Here is a 23,282-nt window from a genome sequence, read left to right as displayed (position 1 = left end):
TTAGCAATGTATAGAGTGTATTTCTTTCAAGTTAAGACTAGTTTAAAGTTATCTTCATTGAAAAGTACAGTGCTTTTCCTTCAAAAATAAGGACATTTCAATGTGACCCCAAACTTTTGAACGGTAGTGTATGCGGAGAAAACAACTAAATGATCCAATGTACAGCTCCCACATTTGTAGCTGACTGATAAATAGCTCGCAGAGCTCCAGGCGGCATTTTAAGACGTGTAGCACCCCCCCCCCCCCTTTTTCTTCTTTTTATTTATTTTTTATGTGTTTTGTTGTTTTACAAAGTGGCCTGGGCTCTTTTAGCTACTGGCAAGTCAGTAGAAGAAGAAGGATTTACCTCCAAAATTAGGGACATTTCTGTGCTTTTCTGCTTGGAGATAAGAGTTTCAAGCCTTTTTTCAAATACGATCATGCAAAGGTAAGGAAAGTCGCTGCTGTGATTTCGTAACGTGAAGAGTTATGTTGATTTAACGTGAAGAGTTTTTGCCGCCTTGCTACTTTCTGCACACTCCTGTCAAAATGTTTAATTTGAGCTAATTTATATGTGTGTGTTGTCACCAGGTGCACACAGCCTGCATGGACTCGTACCCTCGCAAGTGTCCTCTGGGTCAGTGCAAAGTGTCCATCATCCCCCCGACGGCGCTCAACAGCATCGACTCAGACGGTAGGCCACACAAGGATCAGAGGTGGTTCTCAATTGGCTCGTCCCTAAACATTCATCCATTTTGTCTTGGGCGTGCTATTTTGCTGCAACCAACACTTCTTTTCAGTCCTACTCAAAAAGAAACCAAAAAAACCATTGGCATTAACAGCCGTGGCTGTAGGCGACCTCCTGATGTGTTTTTATGACCTCAAAAAGCTAGTAATAGCTGCATTTTGAATTATTTTGACGACTTTATTCACCTTTGCATGCGCTTGAAAATAGAGGTCTTCCGATCTGATATCAACAAAATAAATCATTTGTTTCTCTTAATACTACAAAAACTAGGATTTTTTTTCTCTACAAATAATTATTTTTGAATTTTTTCCCCATAACTTCATGAACTCTTTCAGCTCAGCCGCAATACTATTTTGTAGAGAGGTCCAATAATGGCTTTTTTGCCGATATCCGATATTATCCAACTCTTAATTACCGATTCCGATATCAACCGAAACCGATATATACAGTGGTGGAATGAACACATTATTATGCCTATTTTTGTTGTGATGCCCCGCTGGATGCATGAAACAATGTAACAAGGTGTTCCAAAATAAATCAACTCAAGTTATGGAAAAAAATGCCAACATGGCACTGCCATATTTATTATTGAAGTCACAAAGTGCATTATTTTTTTTTAACATGCCTCAAAACAGCAGCTTGGAATTTGGGACATGCTCTCCCTGAGAGAGCATGAGGAGGTTGAGGTGGGCGGGGTTGGGGGGTAGGGGGTAGCAGGGGGTGTATATTGTAGCGTCCCGGAAGAGTTAATGCTGCAAGGGGTTCTGGGTATTTGTCCTGTTGTGTTTATGTTGTGTTACGGCGCGGATGTTCTCCCGACATGTGTTTGTCATTCTTGTTTGGTGTGGGTTCACAGTGTGGCGCATATTTGTAACAGTGTTCAAGTTGTTTATACCTAACCCTCAGTGTGACCTGTATGGCTGTTGACCAAGTATGCTTGGCATTCACTTGTGTGTGTGTAAAGCCGTAGATATTATGTGATTTTGTCGGGATGCAAATGCAGTGCCTTTAAGGCACGCCCCCAATATTGTTGTTTGGGTGGAAATCGGGAGAAATTCGGGAGAATGGTTGCCCCGGGAGATTTTCGGGAGGGGCACTGAAATTCGGGAGTCTCCCGGGAAAATCGGGAGGGTTGGGAAGTATGACTGGGAGACGCAACTGCTCTGTACTTGTCCCTACGTCCGTGTACCGTTCCGTACAGCTGCGTTTTAAAAAGTCATACATTTTACTTTTGAAACCGATACCGATAATTTCCGATATTACATTTTAAAGCATTTATCGGTTGATAATATCGGCAGTCCGATATTACCGGAAGAGTTAGGGCTGCATGGGATTCTGGGTATTTGTTGTGTTGTGTTTATGTTGTGTTACAGCGCGGATGTTCTCCAGAAATGTGTTTGTCATTCTTTTTTGGTGTGGGTTCACAGTGTGGCGCGTATTTGTAACATAACAGTGTTAAAGTTGTTATATACGACCACCGTCAGTGTAAGCTGTGTGTATGTTGAACAAGTATGCCTTGCTGTCACCTACGTGTGCATTGTGCATGCTGAAGCTGCACTCAACATGTGGCCGAGCAGGCTGTAGAGGGCGCTAAAGGCAGTACCATCACGCCCTGGAACTTGGGAATCTCCCGGATAAATTGAGAGGGTTGGCATGTATGACGCTATCAGGCGCAATCGCGGGTCGCACTATCATTATATTTTTATATTAAGGTGCGGGCCGGGGCGTGTGTCTGAGACTCCTGGTTAAAACATAGCACAAAGCAAAAAAAGCTTTGTATGCAGTGTTATTTCGTTTTAAATTTTCAAGAGTTTTGTGGCTCCCATTGTTTTCTTTAATTTGTGAAACTTGTCAAAATGGCTCTTTGAGTGGTAAAGGTTGCCGAACCCTGGACTAGACATATAAAATTTCATGGGATTTAGCGATTAGGAGTGACAGATTGTTTGGTAAACGTATAGCATGTTCTATATGTTATAGTTATTTGAATGACTCTTACCATAATATGTTACGTCAGGGGTCACCAACCTTTTTGAAACCAAGAGCTACTTCTTGTGTACTGATTAATGCGAAGGGCTACCAGTTTGATACACACTTAAATAAATTGCCAGAAATAGCCAATTTGCTCAATTTACCTTTAACTCTATGTTATTATTAATAATTAATGATATTTACACTTAATTGAACGGTTTAAAAGAGGAGAAAACATGAAAAAAATGACAATTACATTTTGGAACATAGTTTATCTTCAATTTCGACTCTTTAATTTTCAAAATTCAACCGAAAAAAAGAAAACAAAAACTAGCTAATTTGAATCTTTTTGAAAAAATTAAAAAAATAATTTATGGAACATCATTAGTAATTTTTCCTGATTAAGATTAATTTTAGAATTTTGATGACATGTTTTAAATAGGTTAAAATCCAATCTACACTTTGTTAGAATATATAACAAATTGGACCAAGCTATATTTCTAACAAAGACAAATCATTATTTCTTCTAGATTTTCCAGAACAAAAATTTTAAAATAAATTCAAAAGACTTTGAAATAAGATTTAAATTTGATTCTACAGATTTTCTAGATTTGCCAGAATTAAAAAAAAATTTTTTAATCATAATAAGTTTGAAGAAATATTTCACAAATATTCTTCGTCGAAAAAACAGAAGCTAAAATGAAGAATTAAATTAAAATTGATTTATTATTCTTTACAATAAATTTTTTTTTACTTGAACATTGATTTAAATTGTCAGGAAAAAAGAGGAAGGAATTTAAAAGGTAAAAAGGTATATGTGTTTAAAAATCCCAAAATCATTTTTAAGGTTGTATTTTTTCTCTAAAATTGTCCCTCTAAAAGTTATAAGAAGCAAAGTAAAAAAATGTATGAATGTATTTAAACAAGTGAAGACCAAGTCTTTAAAATATTTTCTTGGATTTTCAAATTCTATTTGAGTTTTGTCTCTCTTAGATTTAAAAATGTCAGGCAAAGCGAGACCAGCTTGCTAGTAAATAAATACAATTTAAAAAATAGAGGCAGCTCACTGGTAAGTGCTGCTATTTGAACTATTTTTAGAACAGGCCTGCGGGCTACTCATCTGGTCCTTACGGGCTACCTGGTGCCCGCGGGCACCACGTTGGTGACCCCTGTGTTACGTTAACATACCAGGCACCTTCTCCGTTGGTTATTTATGCCTCATATAACGTACACTTATTCAGCCTGTTGTTCACTATTCTTTATTTATTTTAAATTGCCTTTCAAATGTCTATTCTTGCTGTTGGCTTTTATCAAATACATTTCCCCCAAAAAATGCGACTTATACTCCAGTGCGACTTATATGTTTTTTCCTTCTTTATTATGCATTTTCGGCCGGTGCGACTTATACTCCGGAGCGACTTATACTCCGAAAAATACGGTAAACAAATATCAATAGTTGCGTATTACTATATTAGTATCCAGTAACAAACGTGTCAGTATCATTCAACGCAATGAGCGTTTTGTTTAATGAAAACAAAAAAGCAATCACCACTTCACTTCAACTTAAAGACAAGATAAAAGTATGTATGAATCCTGCTAATATTGTTTCACATCAGCCAATACTCAAGGCTACAATATCGGTATCATATCGGAAGTGAAACGGTTGCTTACAATGAACTTGTGATGGCTAAAAAATGCTGACTCAGCAGTTTGTTCTGCATTTACTATGAATATTCTGTGTTGTGCAACGACATGACCAAAGAGAGTTTCCCGCTCTACTTTCTCATGCACTACACATGATTACGAAAAGTAAAATTTCTTCTACCCTTTCGAGAAGCAGTCAGAGGTTTATATTAGGGATGTCCGATAATGGCTTTTTGCCGATATCCGATATTCCGATATTGTCCAACTCTTTAATTACCGATACCGATATCAACCGATACCAATATCAACCGATATATGCAGTCGTGGAATTAACACATTATTATGCCTAATTTGGACAACCAGGTATGGTGAAGATAAGGTACTTTTTAAAAAAATAAATAAAATAAGATAACTAAATTAAAAACATTTTCTTGAATAAAAAAGAAAGTAAAACAATATAAAAACAGTTACATAGAAACTAGTAATTAATGAAAATGAGTCAAATTAACTGTTAAATGTTAGTACTATTAGTGGACCAGCAGCACGCACAATCATGTGTGCTTACGGACTGTATCCCTTGCAGACTGTATTGATATATATTGATATATAATGTAGGAACCAAAATATTGATAAAAGAAAGAAATGGGGGGAGGGAGGTTTTTTGGGTTGGTGCACTAATTGTAAGTGTATCTTGTGTTTTTTATGTTGATTTAATAAAAAAAACAAAAAAAACCACACAAAAAAACGATACAGATAATAAAAAACCGATACCGATAATTTCTGATATTACATTTTAACGCATTTATCGGACATCCCTAGTTTATATGAATGAACGCCTTAGCTGCATTTACAGTACAGTCCAGTTTGCTTAACTGATCCATTCTATTTGTCTTTATTGATTATTAAGGGAAATTATTATTTATTATTATTAATGTTTCAAAGATGGCGAGTATATACGTATATTCTTTGCTTTGAGACCAGGCTAAAAATAGACACACACACCTGACAGCCTAAAAATAGACTTGAGAGTTTTGGAATGTTTATTACTTGCATGTTCTGTTTTTACTCTTTAAATCTTGAAATGGCAGCGTCACATTGAATCCACACCATCGCTCCACTCGCGTGCTAAGTCCCCCGTGCGGCCCCCGATGCAAGCTATGGGGGGGGGGGGGGGGAGTCGCGGGGGATTGCTTGTAATTGGCTGGCGGGGAAGACGGCGGCACGTGCCTCAGCATCGTGACTACTTGCACGACCCTCCCTCTCTCTCCTCCCCGCCCACCCTAGCTACATACGTCCTAGTGAAGGATGCTAACATAACATCATGTCTCATTTCCATGCATTAGTAATGACCCTTTGTCCTATTTGCATGCATTCATGGTCTTATTCCGTGCAGACAGGGTCTCTTTTCTGGCGATTAGCACTTTTTTCGGTAAAACGTACGCAGCTCCGTATAAATTACGCCCATTCTTTGTCGTTTGTTGTTTTTATGCATTCTTGCCTTTTGACTTTGTATTTTGAACTCAATGTTTATTACTTATTGTAATGAATACCATTTTAACCAGGAATCAATTGTTAATGAAAAAAAGGCATATATGATTATTAAAAAAATAAATACTACAAAATAAATAATATTTTTTAAAAATTTAAATGTGATTTATCATATAGTATTTGATTTATTTATTTTTTTAAATCAGGTTAATCACATTTCTGATTTTAGATTGGTCATGATTACCGTATTTTTCGGAGTATAAGTCGCACCGGCCGAAAATACGTAATAAGAAGTAGAGATGTCCGATAATATCGGTCTGCCGATATTATCGGCCGATAAATGCGTTAAAATGTAATATCGGAAATTATCGGTATCAGTTTTTTTTTATTATCAGTATCGTTTTTTAAATTTTTTTTATTTATTTTTATTAAATCCACATAAAAAACACAAGATACACTTACAATTAGTGCACCAACCCAAAAAACCTCCCTCCCCCATTTACACTCATTCACACAAAAGGGTTGTTTCTTTCTGTTATTAATATTCTGCTTCCTACATTATATATCAATATATATCAATACAGTCTGCAAGGGATACAGTCCGTAAGCACACATGATTGTGCGTGCTGCTGGTCCACTAATAATACTAACCTTTAACAGTTAATTTTACTCATTTTCATTCATTACTAGTTTCTATGTAACTGTTTTTATATTGTTGTACTTTCTTTTTTATTCAAGAAAATGTTTTTAATTTATTTATCTTATTTTACTAATTTTTTTAAAAAGTACCTTATCTTCACCATACCTGGTTGTCCAAATTAGGCATAATAATGTGTTAATTCCACGACTGCATATATCGGTTGATATCGGTATCGGTTGATATCGGTATCGGTAATTAAAGAGTTGGACAATATCGGAATATCGGATATCGGCAAAAAGCCATTAGCGGACATCCCTAATTGTAATGAATACCTTTTTAACCAGGAATCAATTGTTAATGAAAAAAAGGTATTTATGTTTATTAAAAAAATAAATACTACAAAATAAATAATATTTTAAAAACATTTTAATGTGATTTATCATACAGTATTTGATTGATTTATTTTTTTAAATCAGGTTAATCACATTTCTGATTTTAGATTGGTCATAATCACCGTATTTTTCGGAGTATAAGTCGCTCCGGCCGAAAATGCATAATAAGAAGCAAAAAAACATATATAAGTCGCACTGGAGTATAAGTCGCATTTTTTGGGGAAATGTATTTGATAAAAGCCAACACCAAGAATAGACATTTGAAAGGCAATTTCAAATAAATAAAGAATAGTGAACAACAGGCTGAATAAGTGTACGTTATATGAGGCATAAATAACCAACTGAGAAGGTGCCTGGTATGTTAACGTAATATATTATGGTAAGAGTCATTCAAATAACTATAACATATAGAACATGCTATACGTTTACCAAACAATCTGTCACTCCTAATCGCTAAATCCCATGAAATCTTATACGTCTAGTCTCTTACGTGAATGAGATCAATAATATTATTTGATATTTTACGCTAATGTGTTAATCATTTCACACATAGGTCGCTCCTGAGTATAAGTCGCACCCCCGGCCAAACTATGAAAAAAACTGCGACTTATAGTCCGAAAAATACGGTAATCACTGGTTATTACTCGCCTGCATCATTTCAATCAACTTTAAAAAAGACCTTAATATTTGGACACTGATGTCATTTTATTACCAGAATGTCACACAGGAACATTTTTTTAAATGTTGAAATGAAATGCACGTCATTTATTTGCTCAAAAGTTTATACTTAGTTCAGTTCAGTTTCAGTTTATTTCAAACATGCATACACTACAATGTAATTCATCACATATTTTCCAGTTGTTTCATTACAGCACATCCGAATAGGAGTAGGAAGACGCTTATTTAATCCTACCCCTTTTTATACCATAGCAATTTTATCTTTGTCTCAATAATAAAAATTTAAAAAAAGTCCCGTAACAAGCATCCATCCATCCTTTTTCTACCGCTTGTCCCATGTACGCTCAAAATAAATTGTGTGATAAATCTGCGTGTATTCACGATTAATGCAATGTTTTTTTTGTGATCACTCATATGAGTCAAGTCGTTATTTTTGACAACTAATATTTATATAACAATTATTTACTATAAAAAATGTTAAGTCAGTAAAGTTTTAGTTATATACTCAGCACGTTTCACAGAGAGCGCTCACAAAGTGCTTCACATGGTTAAAATACAATATGATATAATAATAACTAGAGATGTCCGATAATATCGGGCTGCCGATATTATTGGCCGATAAATGCTTTAACATCATCAATCATCAATCTTTATTGCAGACCTTAAGATCCATTTAAACATATAAAAACAGAATACAATACATTAAAAAACAAAACAATAAAACATACATTAAAAACAAACCAATAAAAACATAAAAATAATAAAAACATAAAACCCAAATGTCAGTTTCTGACATACAAAAATGTATTTTTAAATCTTTAAAATGTAATATCAGAAATTATCGGTATCGGTTTCAAAATTAAAATGTATGACTTTTTAAAACGCCGCTGTGTACACGGACGTAGGGAGAAGTACAGAGCGCCAATAAACCTTTGCGTGCCGGCCCAGTCACATAATATCTACGGCTTTTCACACACACAAGTGAATGCAAGGCATACTTGGTCAACAGCCATACAGGTCACAGTGAGGGTGTCCGTATAAACAACTTTAACACTGTTACAAATATGCGCCACACTGTGAACCCACACCAAACAAGAATGACAAACACATTTAGGGAGAACATCCGCACCGTAACACAACATAAACACAACAGAACAAATACCCGGAACCCCTTGCAGCACTAACTCTTCCGGGAAATACCCTATTACCCCTCCCCCTCTTTCAGTCCCCCCCCCAACCTCGCCCACCTCAACCTCCTCATGCTCTCTCAGGGAGAGCATGTCCCAAATTCCAAGCTGCTGTTTTGAGGCATGTTAAAAAAAATAATGCACTTTGTGAGTTCAATAATAAATATGGCAGTGCCATGTTGGCTTTTTTTTCCATAACTTGAGTTGATTTATTTTGGAAAACCTTGTTACATTGTTTAATGCATCCAGCGGGGCATCACAACAAAATTAGGCATAATAATGTGTTAATTCCACGACTGTATATATCGGTATCGGTTGATATCGGAATCGGTAATTAAGAGTTGGACAATATCGGAATATCGGATATCGGCAAAAAAGCCATTATCGGACATCTCTAATAATAATGTAAAATACAGGCCTTGCCCCTAATTATGACTGTATCACTAATTAACACCTGATACTCTCTGCAGTTGTAATATTACGCAATGTTTTATTTAATAGATACTATAACGAGTTGACAAGCAAATATGATTAGAATATATAATACACATTTTTAAATTGAATAAATAAATAATAATTTTATTAAGTCCCAAAAATGTATATGTGTAATAATTAGAGATGTCCGATAATATCGGTCTGCCGATATTATCGGCCGATAAATGCTTTAAAATGTAATATTGGAAATTATCGGTATCGTTTTTTTATTATCAGTATCGGGTTTTTTTGTTGTTGTTTTTTTTTGGTTTTTTTATTAAATCCACATAAAAAACACAAGATACACTTACAATTAGTGCACCAAGCCAAAAAACCTCCCTCCCCCATTTACACTCATTCATACAAAAGGGTTGTTTCTTTCTGTTATTAATATTCTGGTTCCTACATTATATATCAATATATATCAATACAGTCTGCAAGGGATACAGTCCGTAAGCACACATGATTGTGCGTGCTGCTGCTCCACTAATACTACTAACCTTTAACAGTAAATTTTACAAATTTTCATTAATTACTAGTTTCTATGTAACTGTTTTTATATTGTTTTACTTTCTTTTTTATTCAAGAAAATGTTTTTAATTTATTTATCTTATTTTATTTTATTCATTTTTTTTAAAAAGTACCTTATCTTCACCATACCTGGTTGTCCAAATTAGGCATAATAATGTGTTAATTCCACGACTGTATATATCGGTTGATATCGGTATCGGTAATTAAAGAGTTGGACAATATCGGCATATCGGCAAAAAGCCATTATCGGCATAATAATTGTAATAATATGGCAATTATGTAATAACTGGTGGGGTTTTTGTCTACCGTTTTTCCTGCCAGGCTTCTGGAAGGCCACCTGTCCCCCGTCCTGTGCCAGTCCCCTCCTGGTCTTCGTCAACTCCAAAAGCGGCGACAACCAAGGAGTGAAGTTCCTGCGGCGCTTCAAGCAGCTGCTCAACCCGGCGCAAGTCTTCGACCTGGTCAATGGCGGCCCGCACCTTGGGTAGATAGTCGTATTTACCTCTGCACGTCACTAGATAGTCGTATTAACCTCTGCACGTCACTCACCGAGGCAATAGTATCCATGGCAACGTGTGTGTGTGTTGTCAGTCTGCGCCTGTTCCAGAAGTTTGACAACTTCCGAATCCTGGTGTGTGGCGGGGATGGCAGCGTAGGCTGGGTGCTGTCGGAGATCGACAAACTCAACCTACACAAGCAGGTAAGGAAATAACACGGGGGGGAAAATATTGTCTTATGACAGGAATGCTTAGCTGTTTTAAGAACCTACTGCACTATAACTCTAGTCAAAGATCCTCTATATTATGTGAAAGAAGCACGCTATTGTTGTTAAGGACAAGCTGGATTGCAAAAACACGAGTCAAAGATCTTCTACATGTCTACAAATGTCAGTCAAAGAGCCTCTAAATGACAAGAGCTAGGGGTGTGGGAAAAAAATTGATTCGAATTCGAATCGCGATTCTCACGTTGTGCGATTCAGAATCGATTCTCATTTTTTTTTAAATCGATTTTTTTTTTTAAATTTTTTAAAATTTTTTTTTTTTTAAATTAATCAATCCAACAAAACAATACACAGCAATACCATAACAATAAAATCCAATTCCAAAAGCAAACCCGACCCAGCAACACTCAGAACTGCAATAAACAGAGCAATTGAGAGGAGACACAAACACCACACAGAACAAACCAAAAGTAGTGAAACAAAAATGAATATTATCAACAACAGTATCAATATTAGTTACAATTTCAACATAGCAGTGATTAAAAATCCCTCATTGACATTATCATTAGACATTTAGTTTATGAGATGCGATGCAAGTGTAAGCCACTGTGACACTATTGTTCATTTTTTGTATTTTTTTTTAAAATTAATGTTTGTAATGATAATATCAATGAGGGATTTTTAATCACTGCTATGTTGAAATTTTTACTAATATTGATGCTGTTGTTGATAATATTCATTTTTGTCTCACTACTTTTAGATTGTTCCGTGTCATGTTTATGTGTCCTCAATTGCTCTGTTTATTGCAGTTCTGAGTGTTGCTGGGTCGGGTTTGGTTTTGGAATTAGATTGCATTATTATGGTATTGCTGTGTATTGTTTTGTTGGATTGATTAATTAAAAAAAAAAAAAAAATTAAATTAAAAAAAAAAAAATCAAAATTGTTTTTTTGTTTTGAAATCGTATTGCATTATAATGGTATTGTTGTGTATTGTTTTCATAAAAAAAAAATAATAATAAATAAATAAATAAATAAATTTTAAAAAATCGTTTTTGAATCGAGAATTGTGTTGAATTGAAAAAAAAAATCGATTCTGAATCGAATCGTGACCCCAAGAATCGATTTTGAATCGAATCGTGGGACACCCAAAGATTCCCAGCCCTAACAAGAGCCCTTGCTGTGTTTAAGGACCTACTGCAATAACTCTAGTCAAAGATCCTCTAAATGACAGAACCGCCCTGCTGTTTTCAAGAGCATGAAAAACGTGAGGCAAAGATCCGCTAATGACAGAAGCGTGCTTTTGTTTTTAAGGAGCTACTGCGAAATTGTTAATCAAAGATCCTCTAAATGATTTTTTTTAAGGACCTACTGCAATAATTCTACTCAAAGATCCTCTATGCGAAAAGGAGCACGCTACTATTTTTAACCTTTTAAGGCCCAAGCTGTTTGTTTACGTGCTTTTTTTACTTCTCTTTGCTATTTGGGCTTATTGGACCCTAATTAGAATAAAAACTAAGAATCATCTTCCATAAGTAACAAACGTGTACTTCATGTTTAGTGACATGCTAATTCTTATTTTTAATTCTTTTTCTTCCAAATTCCATTGTATGTTATACTATTCTGACACCACCAGATGGCAGTATAAGTGTCCACATAAGTGGCCATAAGACCCCAATTCAGTAGTGTACACAATTTTGGAAATAAGAGCTAAAAGGTGCTGTCCACGCATGTGGCCGCTAAGCCTTTAGAGTTAAGGACGAACTGGACTGCAAAAACGCGAGTCAAAGATCTTCTACATAACAGGAGCGCTCCTTTTGTTTTTAAGGACCTACTGGGAAAATGTCATAGTCAAAGATCCTCTAAATGACAGGAGCGCTCTGCTGTTTATAAGGAAACACTGTAAGAACATGAATAATGTGAGTCAAAGATCCTCTAAATGACAGGAGCGCTCTGCTGTTTATAAGGAAACACTGTAAGAACATGAATAATGTGAGTCAAAGATCCTCTAAATGACAGGAGCGCTCTGCTGTTTATAAGGAAACACTGTAAGAACATGAATAATGTGAGTCAAAGATCCTCTAATGACAGGAGCGCTCTGCTGTTTATAAGGAAACACTGTAAGAACATGAATAATGTGAGTCAAAGATCCTCTAATGACAGGAGCGCTCTGCTGTTTATAAGGGAACACTGTAAGAACATGAATAATGTGAGTCAAAGATCCTCTAATGACAGGAGCGCTCTGCTGTTTATAAGGAAACACTGTAAGAACATGAATAATGTGAGTCAAAGATCCTCTAATGACAGGAGCGCTCGTCTGATTTAAGGACCTACTGCAAAATGCTTGTCAAAGATCCTCAATGTGACAGAAGCGCTGTGCTGTTTTTAAAGCTGACTGAAAAAAAATGCCAGTCAAAGATCCTCTATATAACAGGACTTCTCTGTTGTTTTTAAGAACGTACTGTAAGACCACTGAAAACGTGAGTCAAAGATCCTCTATATGACGGGAGCTCTCTTCTGTTTTTACGAACCTACTGCAAAAACGTTAATCAAAGATCCTCTAAATGACAGGAGCGCTTTTTAAGGCCCTTTGGCAATAACTCCAGTCAGAGATCCTCTAAATATTTTAAGGACTTATTACAATAACTGGAGTCAAAGATCCTCTACGTGAGGAGTGCTCTGTTGGTTTAAAGGACTTATTCCGATAATTCCAGTCAAAGATCCTTTCTATGAGAGGACTGCTCTGTTGTTTTTAAGGCTGACTGCAACAATGCCAGTCAAAGATCCTCTATATATGACAGGAGCGCTTGCCTTTTATAAGGCTCTTCGGCAAAAACTCCAGTCAGAGATCCTCTATATGAAAGAAGTGCTCAGCTGTTTTTAAGGACTTATTACCATAACTCTTCGTCAAAGATCCTCTAGGGGTGTTCTGTTGTTTTTAATGACTTATTACAATAACTCCAGTCAAAGATCCTCTATATGAGAGTAGTGCTTAGTTGTTTTTAGGGACTTATTACGATAACTCTTTGTCAAAGATCCTCTATATGAGATGGGGTGTTATGTTGTTTTTAATGACTTATTACAATAACTCCAGTCAAAGATCCTCCTTATAAGAGGAGTGCTCTGATGTTTTTAATGACTTATTAAAATAACTCTAGACAAAGATCCTCTATATGAGAGGAGTGCTCTGATGTTTTTAAGGACTTATTACAATAACTCTTGTCAAAGATCCTCTATGAGAGGAGTGCTCTGTTGTTTTGAAGGATTTATTACAATAACTTTAGTCAAAGATCCTCTATATGAGAGTAGTGCTTAGTTGTTTTTAAGGACTTATTACAATAACTCTTCGTCAAAGATCCTCTACATGAGATGGGGTGTTATGTTGTTTTTAATGATTTATTACAATAACTCCAGTCAAAGATCCTCCTTATAAGAGTGCTATGTTGTTTTTAAGGAATTATTACAATAACTTTAGTCAAAGATCCTCTATGTGAGCAGTGCTCTGATGTTTTTAAGGATTTATCACAATAACTCTTGCCAAAGATCCTCTATGAGAGGAGTGCTCTGTTGTTTTTAAGTACTTATTACAATACCTCTACTCAAAGATCCTCTATATGAGGAGTGCTCTAATGTTTTAAATGATTTATAACTCCAGTCAAAGATCCTCTATATGAGAGGAGTGCTCTGTTGTTTTTAAGTACTTATTACAATACCTCTACTCAAAGATCCTCTATATGAGGAGTGCTCTAATGTTTTTAATGATTTATAACTCCAGTCAAAGATCCTCTATATGAGAGGAGTGCTCTGTTGTTTTTAAGTACTTATTACAATAACTCCAGTCAAAGATCCTCTATATGAGAGGAGTGCTCTGTTGTTTTTAAGTACTTATTACAATACCTCTACTCAAAGATCCTCTATATGAGGAGTGCTCTAATGTTTTTAATGATTTATAATTCCAGTCAAAGATCCTATATATGAGAGGAGTGCTCTGATGTTTTTAATGATTTATTACAATAACTCCAGTCAAAGATCCTCTATCTGAAAAGGAATACTCTATTGTTTTTTAAGGATTTATTACAATAACTCCAGTCAAAGATCCTCTATGTAAGAGCAGTGCTCTGATGTTTTTAAGGACTTATTGCAATAACTCCAGTCAAAGATCCTCTATATGAAAAGGAATGCTTTATTGTTTTTAAGGACTTATTACAATAACTCCAGTCAAAGATCCTCTATATGAAAGGAATGCTCTATTGTTTTTAATGACTTATTACAATAACTCTAGTCAGAGATCCTCTTTATAAGAGGAATGCTCTGTTGTTTTTAAGGTCTTATTACAATAACTCCAGTCAAAGATCCTCTATATAAAAGTAGTGCTATGTTGTTTTTAAGGTCTTATTACAACTTATTACAATAACTCCAGTCAAAGATCCTCTATATGAGAGGATTGCTCTTGTTTTTAGGACTTATTACAATAACTCCAGTCAAAGATCCTCTATATGAGAGGAGTGCTCTTATGTTTTTAATGATTTATTGCAATAACTCCAGTCAAAGATCCTCTATATAAAAGTAGTGCTATGTTGTTTTTAAGGTGTTATTACAACTTATTACAATAACTCCAGTCAAAGATCCTCTATATGAAAGGAATGCTCTATTGTTTTGTTTTTAAGGACTTATTACATTAACTCCAGTCAAAGATCCTCTATATGAAAGTAGTGCTCTATTGTTTTTAAGGACTTATTACATTAACTCCAGTCAAAGATCCTCTATATGAGAGAAATGCTCTGTTGATTTTAAGGATGTATTACAATAAGTCCAGTCAAAGATCCTCTATATGAAAGGAGTGCTCTATTGTTTTTAAGGACTTATTACATTAACTCCAGTCAAAGATCCTCTATATGAGAGAAATGCTCTGTTGATTTTAAGGACGTATTACAATAACTCCAGTCAAAGATCCTCTATATGAAAAGGAATGCTCTGTTGTTTTTAAGGACTTATTACAATAACTCCAGTCAAAGATCCTCTATATGAAAGGAATGCTCTTGTTTTTAAGGACTTATTACAATAACTCCAGTCAAAGATCCTCTATATGAAAAGGAATGCTCTTGTTTTTAAGGACTTATTACAATAACTCCAGTCAAAGATCCTCTATATGAAAAGGAATGCTCTATTGTTTTTTAAGGACTTATTACAATAACTCCAGTCAAAGATCCTCTATATGAAAAGGAATGCTCTTGTTTTTAAGGACTTATTACAATAACTCCAGTCAAAGATCCTCTATATGAAATGAGTGCTCTATTGTTTTTAAGGACTTATTACAATAACTCCAGTCAAAGATCCTCTATATGAAAGGAATGCTCTGTTGTTTTTAAAGACTTATTACAATAAGTCGAGTCAAAGATCCTCTATATGAGAGAAATGCTCTGTTGTTTTTAATGACTTATTCCAATGAGTCCAGTCAAAGATCCTCTATAAGAGTGTTTACAATGCCTCGCAGTGCCAGCTGGGGGTGCTGCCGCTGGGCACGGGTAACGACCTGGCGCGGGTGCTGGGCTGGGGCCCGTCGTGTGATGACGACACGCAGCTGCCGCAGATCCTGGAGAAGCTGGAGCGGGCCAGCACCAAAATGTTGGACCGCTGGAGCATCATGACCTACGAGATCAAGGTGCCGCCCAAGCACAGCTGCCCCGCCACGCCCGAGGGCGCCGACGGCTGCCAGGTAGGATGGCGCTCAGGACGCCGTGACGGCGTGATGGCGTGACGGCCCTTTAACAAACTTCTGTGTCGTGCTTTTAGTTTCCTATTTCCGCTTACGAAGACTCCGTGGCGGCTCATCTCACAAAGATCCTCAACTCCGAGCAGCACTCTGTGGTCATCTCCTCTGCCAAGTGAGTGTCGGCCTTTAAGTGCACGTCTTAATAAGTGCTCTTGTCTCTGTACACTCTGACACTAAAAAGTGTATTTTTAAAACACTCGGCCACTAAAAAGTGTACTTTAAAAACACTCCGCCACTAAAAAGTGTACTTTAAAAACACTCCGCCACTAAAAAGTGTACTTTAAAAACACTCTGCCACTAAAAAGTGAACTTTAAAAACACTGCCACTAAAAAGTGTACTTTAAAAACACTCGGCCACTAAAAAGTGTACTTTAAAAACACTGCCACTAAAAAGTGTACTTTAAAAACACTCTGCCACTAAAAAGTGTACTTTTAAAACACTCTGCCACTAAAAAGTGTACTTTAAAAACACTCTTCCACTAAAAAGTGTACTTTAAAAACACTCTGCCACTAAAAAGTGTACTTTAAAAACACTGTGCCACTAAAAAAAGTGTGCTTTAAAAACACTCTGCCACTAAAAAGTGTACTTTAAAAACACTCTGCCACTAAAAAGTTAACTTTAAAAACACTCTGCCACTAAAAAGTGTACTTTAAAAACACTCTGCCACTAAAAAGTGTACTTTAAAAACACTCTGCCACTAAAAAGTGTACTTTAAAAACACTCTGCCACTAAAAAGTGTACTTTAAAAACACTCTGCCACTAAAAAGTGTACTTTAAAAACACTCTGCCACTAAAAAGTGTACTTTAAAAACACTCTTCCACTAAAAAGTGTACTTTAAAAACACTCTGCCACTAAAAAGTATACTTTAAAAACACTGCCACTAAAAAGTGTACTTTAAAAACACTCTGCCACTAAAAAGTGTACTTTAAAAACACTCTGCCACTAAAAAGTATACTTTAAAAACACTGCCACTAAAAAGTGTACTTTAAAAACACTCTGCCACTAAAAAATGTACTTTAAAAACACTCTGCCACTAAAAAGTGTACTTTAAAAACACTCTTCCACTAAAAAGTGTACTTTAAAAACACTCTTCCACTAAAAAGTGTACTTTAAAAACACTCTTCCACTAAAAAGTGTACTTTAAAAACACTCTTCCACTAAAAAGTATACTTTAAAAACACTTGATTATTATATTTTCATGCAGTGTGTTGAAATATGATATGGCAGTAGCACCATGTGACACCTCTCAGCCAATCAGTGAGGAGCATCAACAACAATAGGGAACAAATGTTACATACTTGGGACGGCAAACTCCATTTCTTTTGACCCAATCGAGTCACTCACTGGAGTCAATTGAGTATTCGATTCATGTGCAGGAACTCGTGGGAATCATGTACACTTTTATTTTTGTTTACAAACCCCGTTTCCATATGAGTTGGGAAATTGTGTTCGATGTAAATATAAACGGAATACAATGATTTGCAAATCCTTTTCAACCCATATTCAGTTGAATGTGCTACAAAGACAACATATTTCATGTTCAAACTGATAAATAATCATTAACTTTAGAATTTGATGCCAGCAACACGTGACAAAGAAGTTGGGAAAGGTGGCAATAAATACTGAGAAAGTTGAGGAATGCTCATCAAACACTTATTTGGAACATCCCACAGGTGAACAGGCAAATTGGGAACAGGTGGGCGCCATGATTGGGTATAAAAGTAGATTCCACATATATAAAGTATATGTATATATATATTTATATACATGTATGTGAGTGTATATATGTATATATATATATATTAGGGATGTCCGATAATATCGGCAGGCCGATATTATCGGCCGATAAATGCGTTAAAATGTAATATCGGAAATTATCGGTATCGTTTTTTTTATTATCGGTATCGTTTTTTTTTTTAATTAAATCAACATAAAAAACACAAGATACACTTACAATTAATGCACCAACCCAAAAAACCTCCCTCCTCATTCACACAAACGGGTTGTTTCTTTCTGTTATTAATATTCTGGTTCCTACATTATATATCAATATATATCAATACAGTCTGCAAGGGATACAGTCCGTAAGCACACATGATTGTGCGTGCTGCTGCTCCACTAATAGTACTAACCTTTAACAGTTAATGTTACTCATTTTCATTAATTACTAGTTTCTATGTAACTGTTTTTATATTGTTTTACTTTCTTTTTTATTCAAGAAAATGTTTTTAATTTATTCATCTTATTTTATTTTATAATTTTTTTTTAAAAGTACCTTATCTTCACCATACCTGGTTGTCCAAATTAGACATAATAATGTGTTAATTCCACGACTGTATATATCGGTTGATATCGGTATCGGTTGATATCGGTATCGGTAATTAAAGAGTTGGACAATATCGGAATATCGGATATCGGCAAAAAGCCATTATCGGACATCCCTAATATATATGTATCTGTTTATATTTTATTTTATTTCTGATTATTATTATTATTAATGTATTATTATTTATTTTGTTTTTTTCCCTTTGTTTATTTAATCGATGTATTTGTAGATATTACTTTGTTTTTTCTGTTGTTTCTTTCTTTTTTTGGGTGGGATATAAACAAAAATATTTTGACATTTAGGGCAGACAATAAATATATAATTTATGTAAATATGATGTAATGCAGTGGTCCCCAACCACCGGTCCGCGGACCGATTGGTACCGGGCCGCACAAGAAATGTAAAAAAATAAAAATAAAAAAATAAAATAATAATAATAATAATTGTTTTTAATTAAATCAACATACAAAACACAATATATACATATTGTGTATGTGTATGTCAATATAGATCAATACAGTCTGCAGGGATACAGTCCGTAAGCACACATGATTGTATTTCTTTATAGAAAAAATAAAATAAAAGAAATAAATAAATAAATAAATAAAATCTCTACTTTTAATAATTATTATTCCTGTTTTGTGCCTGTGTGAGGATCCTGTGTGAAACGGTGAAGGATTTTGTGGCCAAAGTGGGGAAAGCCTACGAGAAAAGCCCGGAGAACACGGAGGAGGAGTGTGACAGCATGTCTCTCAAGGTGCGTGTACCTAATGTTGTGGCCCGGGGGCCCCGCCTGTTGACGCCCTGTCGTCCCCTGCAGTGTGCCGCCCTCAACGAGAAACTGGACTCCCTCCTGCACACCCTCAACACCGAGTGCCGGGTCCTGCTTTCCCTGCCCCACGCCACTCCGCCCATCGTGGAGGCGGAGCAGGAGGACGAGGAGGAGGAGGAGGCGGCAGACGGCGAGGGCGAGGAGGCCGCCAGCGAGGAGAGCCTGACGGAGCTGAAGGAGAAGCTGGAGGCGGAGGAGACGGAGAAAGGGAACGGTAGCGGCGACGACGGCGGCGGCGCCTTTGCCGTCTTCAGGAGTCGGGAGCAGCTGATGCTGAGGGCCAACAGTCTGAAGAAAGCGGTGCGGCAGATCATAGAGCAGGCGGAGAGAGGTGAGCATCACTTCATCACACCACACTCTAGTACTGCACCTTTGGGAGATTCATTCATTCACCCTAAATGAATTCATTTTACGAGACATCTCCATTGTGTGGGACCTAATCTTTCTGTTTCAAGTCCGCTTATTTCTAGTATGTAATGTGGCAGTTGTCATTAATAACTGGCGGGAGAAGCCGTCACATTCATTATACAGCATGTGCTCGTAAAATGTTAGTTTATAGATTATTTTGAATCTTTCAATGTATTTTTTTTATCATGGAGATGTGATGATTATCATTAATAATTGGGGGAGGAAAGATTGCATTAGTTATATGGCACATTTACATTGTGTGGGAGCAAGTTTTGATAGTTTTTATATTCTGCAATATTTTGAGTCTTATTTATTTCTATTATGTAATTTGGAGGTTATCATTAATAACTGGTGGGAGGAGCCATTACATTCATGATATGCTACGTCGGTCATTTGCATGTGCTCGTGAAATTTTATTTAACGGATTATTTTGAATCTTTCAATGTTTTTTAAAAAAAAAAAAGGAAGGTGATGATTATCATTAATAACTGGATGTTGTGTGGGGGAAAGAAAGTGTGTCCCGCAGGTTTTGATGTTGTAGATTATTTCAAGTCAATTTATTTATATGATGTAATTTGGCAGTTGTCATTAATAACTGGCGGGAGAAGTCAACACATTCATTATATAATGCATCTACGTCGGTCATTTGCATGTGCTCGTAAAAATGTAATTTTATGGATTATTTTGAATCTTTCAAAGTATTTCTTAGTCATGGAAATGTGATGATTATCATTAATAATTGGGGGAAGAAAGATTGCATTAGTTATATGACAGATTTATATTGTGTGGGAGCAAGTGTGTCCCGTAGTTTTGATATTCTGCAATATTTGGAGTCTTATTTATTTCTATTATGTAATTTGGAGGTTATCATTAATAACTGGTGGGAGGAGCCAACACATTCATGATATACAGCTATGTCCGTCATTTGAATGTGCTTGTGAAATTTTATTTCATGGATTATTTTGAATCTTTCAATGTTTTTTTTTTATTATGGAAGGTGATGATTATCATTAATAACTGGATGGAGGGAGATTGCAATAATTTTAGGAGTTGTGTGGGACCTTATTTAGAATATTTCTGTTTATTTCTTTAATGCAAAGCTATAATGAATAACTGGGAGGAGGAGGAATATACTACGTGACACTTCTATGTCGTGTGGCAGAAAGAAAGTGTGTCCCGGAGGTTTGGATGTTGTAGATTATTTCAAGTATACTTATTTCTATTATGTAATGTGGCAGTTGTCATTAATAACTGGCGGGAGAAGTCGTCACATTCATTATATAATGCATATACGTTGGTCATTTGCATGTGCTCTTAAAATTTAATTTTATGGTTTCTTTTGAATCTTTCAATGTATTTTTTAAACATGGTAATGTGATGATTATCATTAATAATTGGGGGATGAAAGAATGCATTAGTTATATGACACATTTACATTGTGTGGGAGCAAGTGTGTCCTGTAATTTTGATATTGTGGATTATTTTGAGTCTTTCTATTTATTTCTATTATGTAACGCAGCGGTTATCATTAATAACCGGTGGGAGGAGCCATCACATTCATGATATGATACAGCTAGGTCAGTCATTTACATGTGCTCATGAAGAAATTTTGCGGATTATTTTTAATCTTTCAATGTTTTTTTTGTAACAATGGAAGATGATGATTATCATTACTAACTGGATAGAGGGAGATTGCATTAATTTTACGAGTTGTGTGGGACCTTATTTAGAATCTTTGTTTATTTCTGTAATGCAAAGTTATAATGACATTTCTATGTTGTGTGGGAGAAAGAAAGTGTGTCCCGAAGGTTTTGATGTTGTAGATTATTTCAAGTCTACTTATTTCTATTATGTAATGTGGCAGTTGTCATTAATAACTGGCGGGAGAAGTCATCACATTCATTATTTGATACAGCTATGTTGGTAATTAGCATGTGCTCGTAAAATTAAATTTTATGGATTAATTTGAATTTTTCAATGTATTTTTTAATCATGGAAATGTGATGATTATCATTAATAATTGGGGGAGGAATGATTGCATTAGTTATATGACACATTTACATTGAGTGGGAGCAAGTGTGTCCTGTAGTTTTGATATTGTGGAATATTTTAAATCCTATTTATGTCTAATATGTAATTTGGCGGTTATCATTAATAACTGACGGGAGGAGCCATCACATTCATGATATGATACAGCTATGTCGGTCATTTGCATGTGCTAGTGACATTTTATTTTATGGATTATTTTGAATCTTTCAATGTTTTTTTTAATTATGGAAGGTGATGATTATCATTAAATACTGGATGGAGGGAGATTGCATACATTTTACGAGTTGTATGGGACCTTATTTAGAATCTTTCTGTTTATTTCTATAATGCAAAGCTACAATTAATAACTGGGAGGAGGAGGGATTGCAAATACTATATGACACTTCTATGTTGTGTGGGAGCAAATGTGTCCCGCATGTTTTGATGTTGTTGATTATTTTATTCTGCTTGTTTCTATTATGTAATGTGGCAGTTGTCATTAATAACTGGCGGGAAAAGTCGTCACATTCATTATATAATACATCTACGTCGGTCATTTGCATTTGCTCGTAAAATTTAATTTTATGGATTATTTTGAATCTTTCAATGTATTTCTTAGTCATGGAAATGTGATGATTATCATTAACAATTGGGGGAGGAAAGAATGCATTAGTTGTATGACAGATTTATATTGTGTGGGAGCAAGTGTGTCCCGTAGTTTTGATATTCTGCAATATTTGGAGTCTTATTTATTTCTATTATGTAACGCAGCGGTTATCATTAATCACTGGTGGGAGGAGCCATCACATTCATGATATGATACAGCTATGTCGGTCATTTGCGTGTGCTAGTAAAATTTTATTTTATGGATTATTTTGAATCTTTCAATGTTTTTTTTATTATGGAAGGTGATGATTATCATTAATAACTGGATGGAGGGAGATTGCATACATTTTACGAGTTGTATGGGACCTTATTTAGAATCTTTCTGTTTATTTCTATAATGCAAAGCTACAATTAATAACTGGGAGGAGGAGGGATTGCAAATACTATGTGACACTTCTATGTTGTGTGGGGGAAAGAAAGTGTGTCCCGGAGGTTTGGATGTTGTAGATTATTTCAAGTATACTTATTTCTATTATGTAATGTGGCAGTTGTCATTAATAACTGGCGGGAGAAGTCGTCACATTCATTATATAATGCATCAACGTCGATCATTTCCATGTGCTAGTGAAATTTTATTTTATGGATTATTTTTAATCTTTCAATGTTTTTTTTAATTATGGAAGGTGATGATTATCATTAATAACTGAATGGAGGGAAATTGCATTAATTTTACAAGTTGTGTGGGACCTTATTTAGAATCTTTGTTTATTTCTATAATGCAAAGCTATAATGAATAATTGGGAGGAGGAGGGATGGCATTAACTATATGACACTTCTATGTTGTGTGGGAGAAATAAAGT

At 35.4% G+C, this 23,282-nt stretch overlaps 1 protein-coding gene across 6 annotated transcripts in view; it reads left to right on the top strand.

Annotated features, from left to right (window-relative positions):
* The window catches only part of dgkh (diacylglycerol kinase, eta), a 259,098-nt gene that overhangs the window by 183,808 nt on the left and 52,008 nt on the right, over window positions 1–23,282 (top strand). For all 6 annotated transcript variants that reach the window (XM_062061650.1, XM_062061649.1, XM_062061655.1 and 3 more), the window contains 7 exons: window positions 571–673; window positions 10,051–10,213; window positions 10,321–10,429; window positions 15,942–16,163; window positions 16,241–16,332; window positions 19,203–19,305; window positions 19,369–19,711. In XM_062061650.1, the coding sequence (XP_061917634.1) occupies window positions 571–673; window positions 10,051–10,213; window positions 10,321–10,429; window positions 15,942–16,163; window positions 16,241–16,332; window positions 19,203–19,305; window positions 19,369–19,711 (1,135 nt within the window). The remainder of the gene's footprint in view (window positions 1–570; window positions 674–10,050; window positions 10,214–10,320; window positions 10,430–15,941; window positions 16,164–16,240; window positions 16,333–19,202; window positions 19,306–19,368; window positions 19,712–23,282) is intronic.

Source organism: Entelurus aequoreus, linkage group LG10 (genome assembly GCF_033978785.1).
Source record: "Entelurus aequoreus isolate RoL-2023_Sb linkage group LG10, RoL_Eaeq_v1.1, whole genome shotgun sequence".
Classification (NCBI taxonomy): Eukaryota; Metazoa; Chordata; class Actinopteri; order Syngnathiformes; family Syngnathidae; genus Entelurus; species Entelurus aequoreus.
This window is presented reverse-complemented; position numbering and strand designations above follow the sequence as displayed.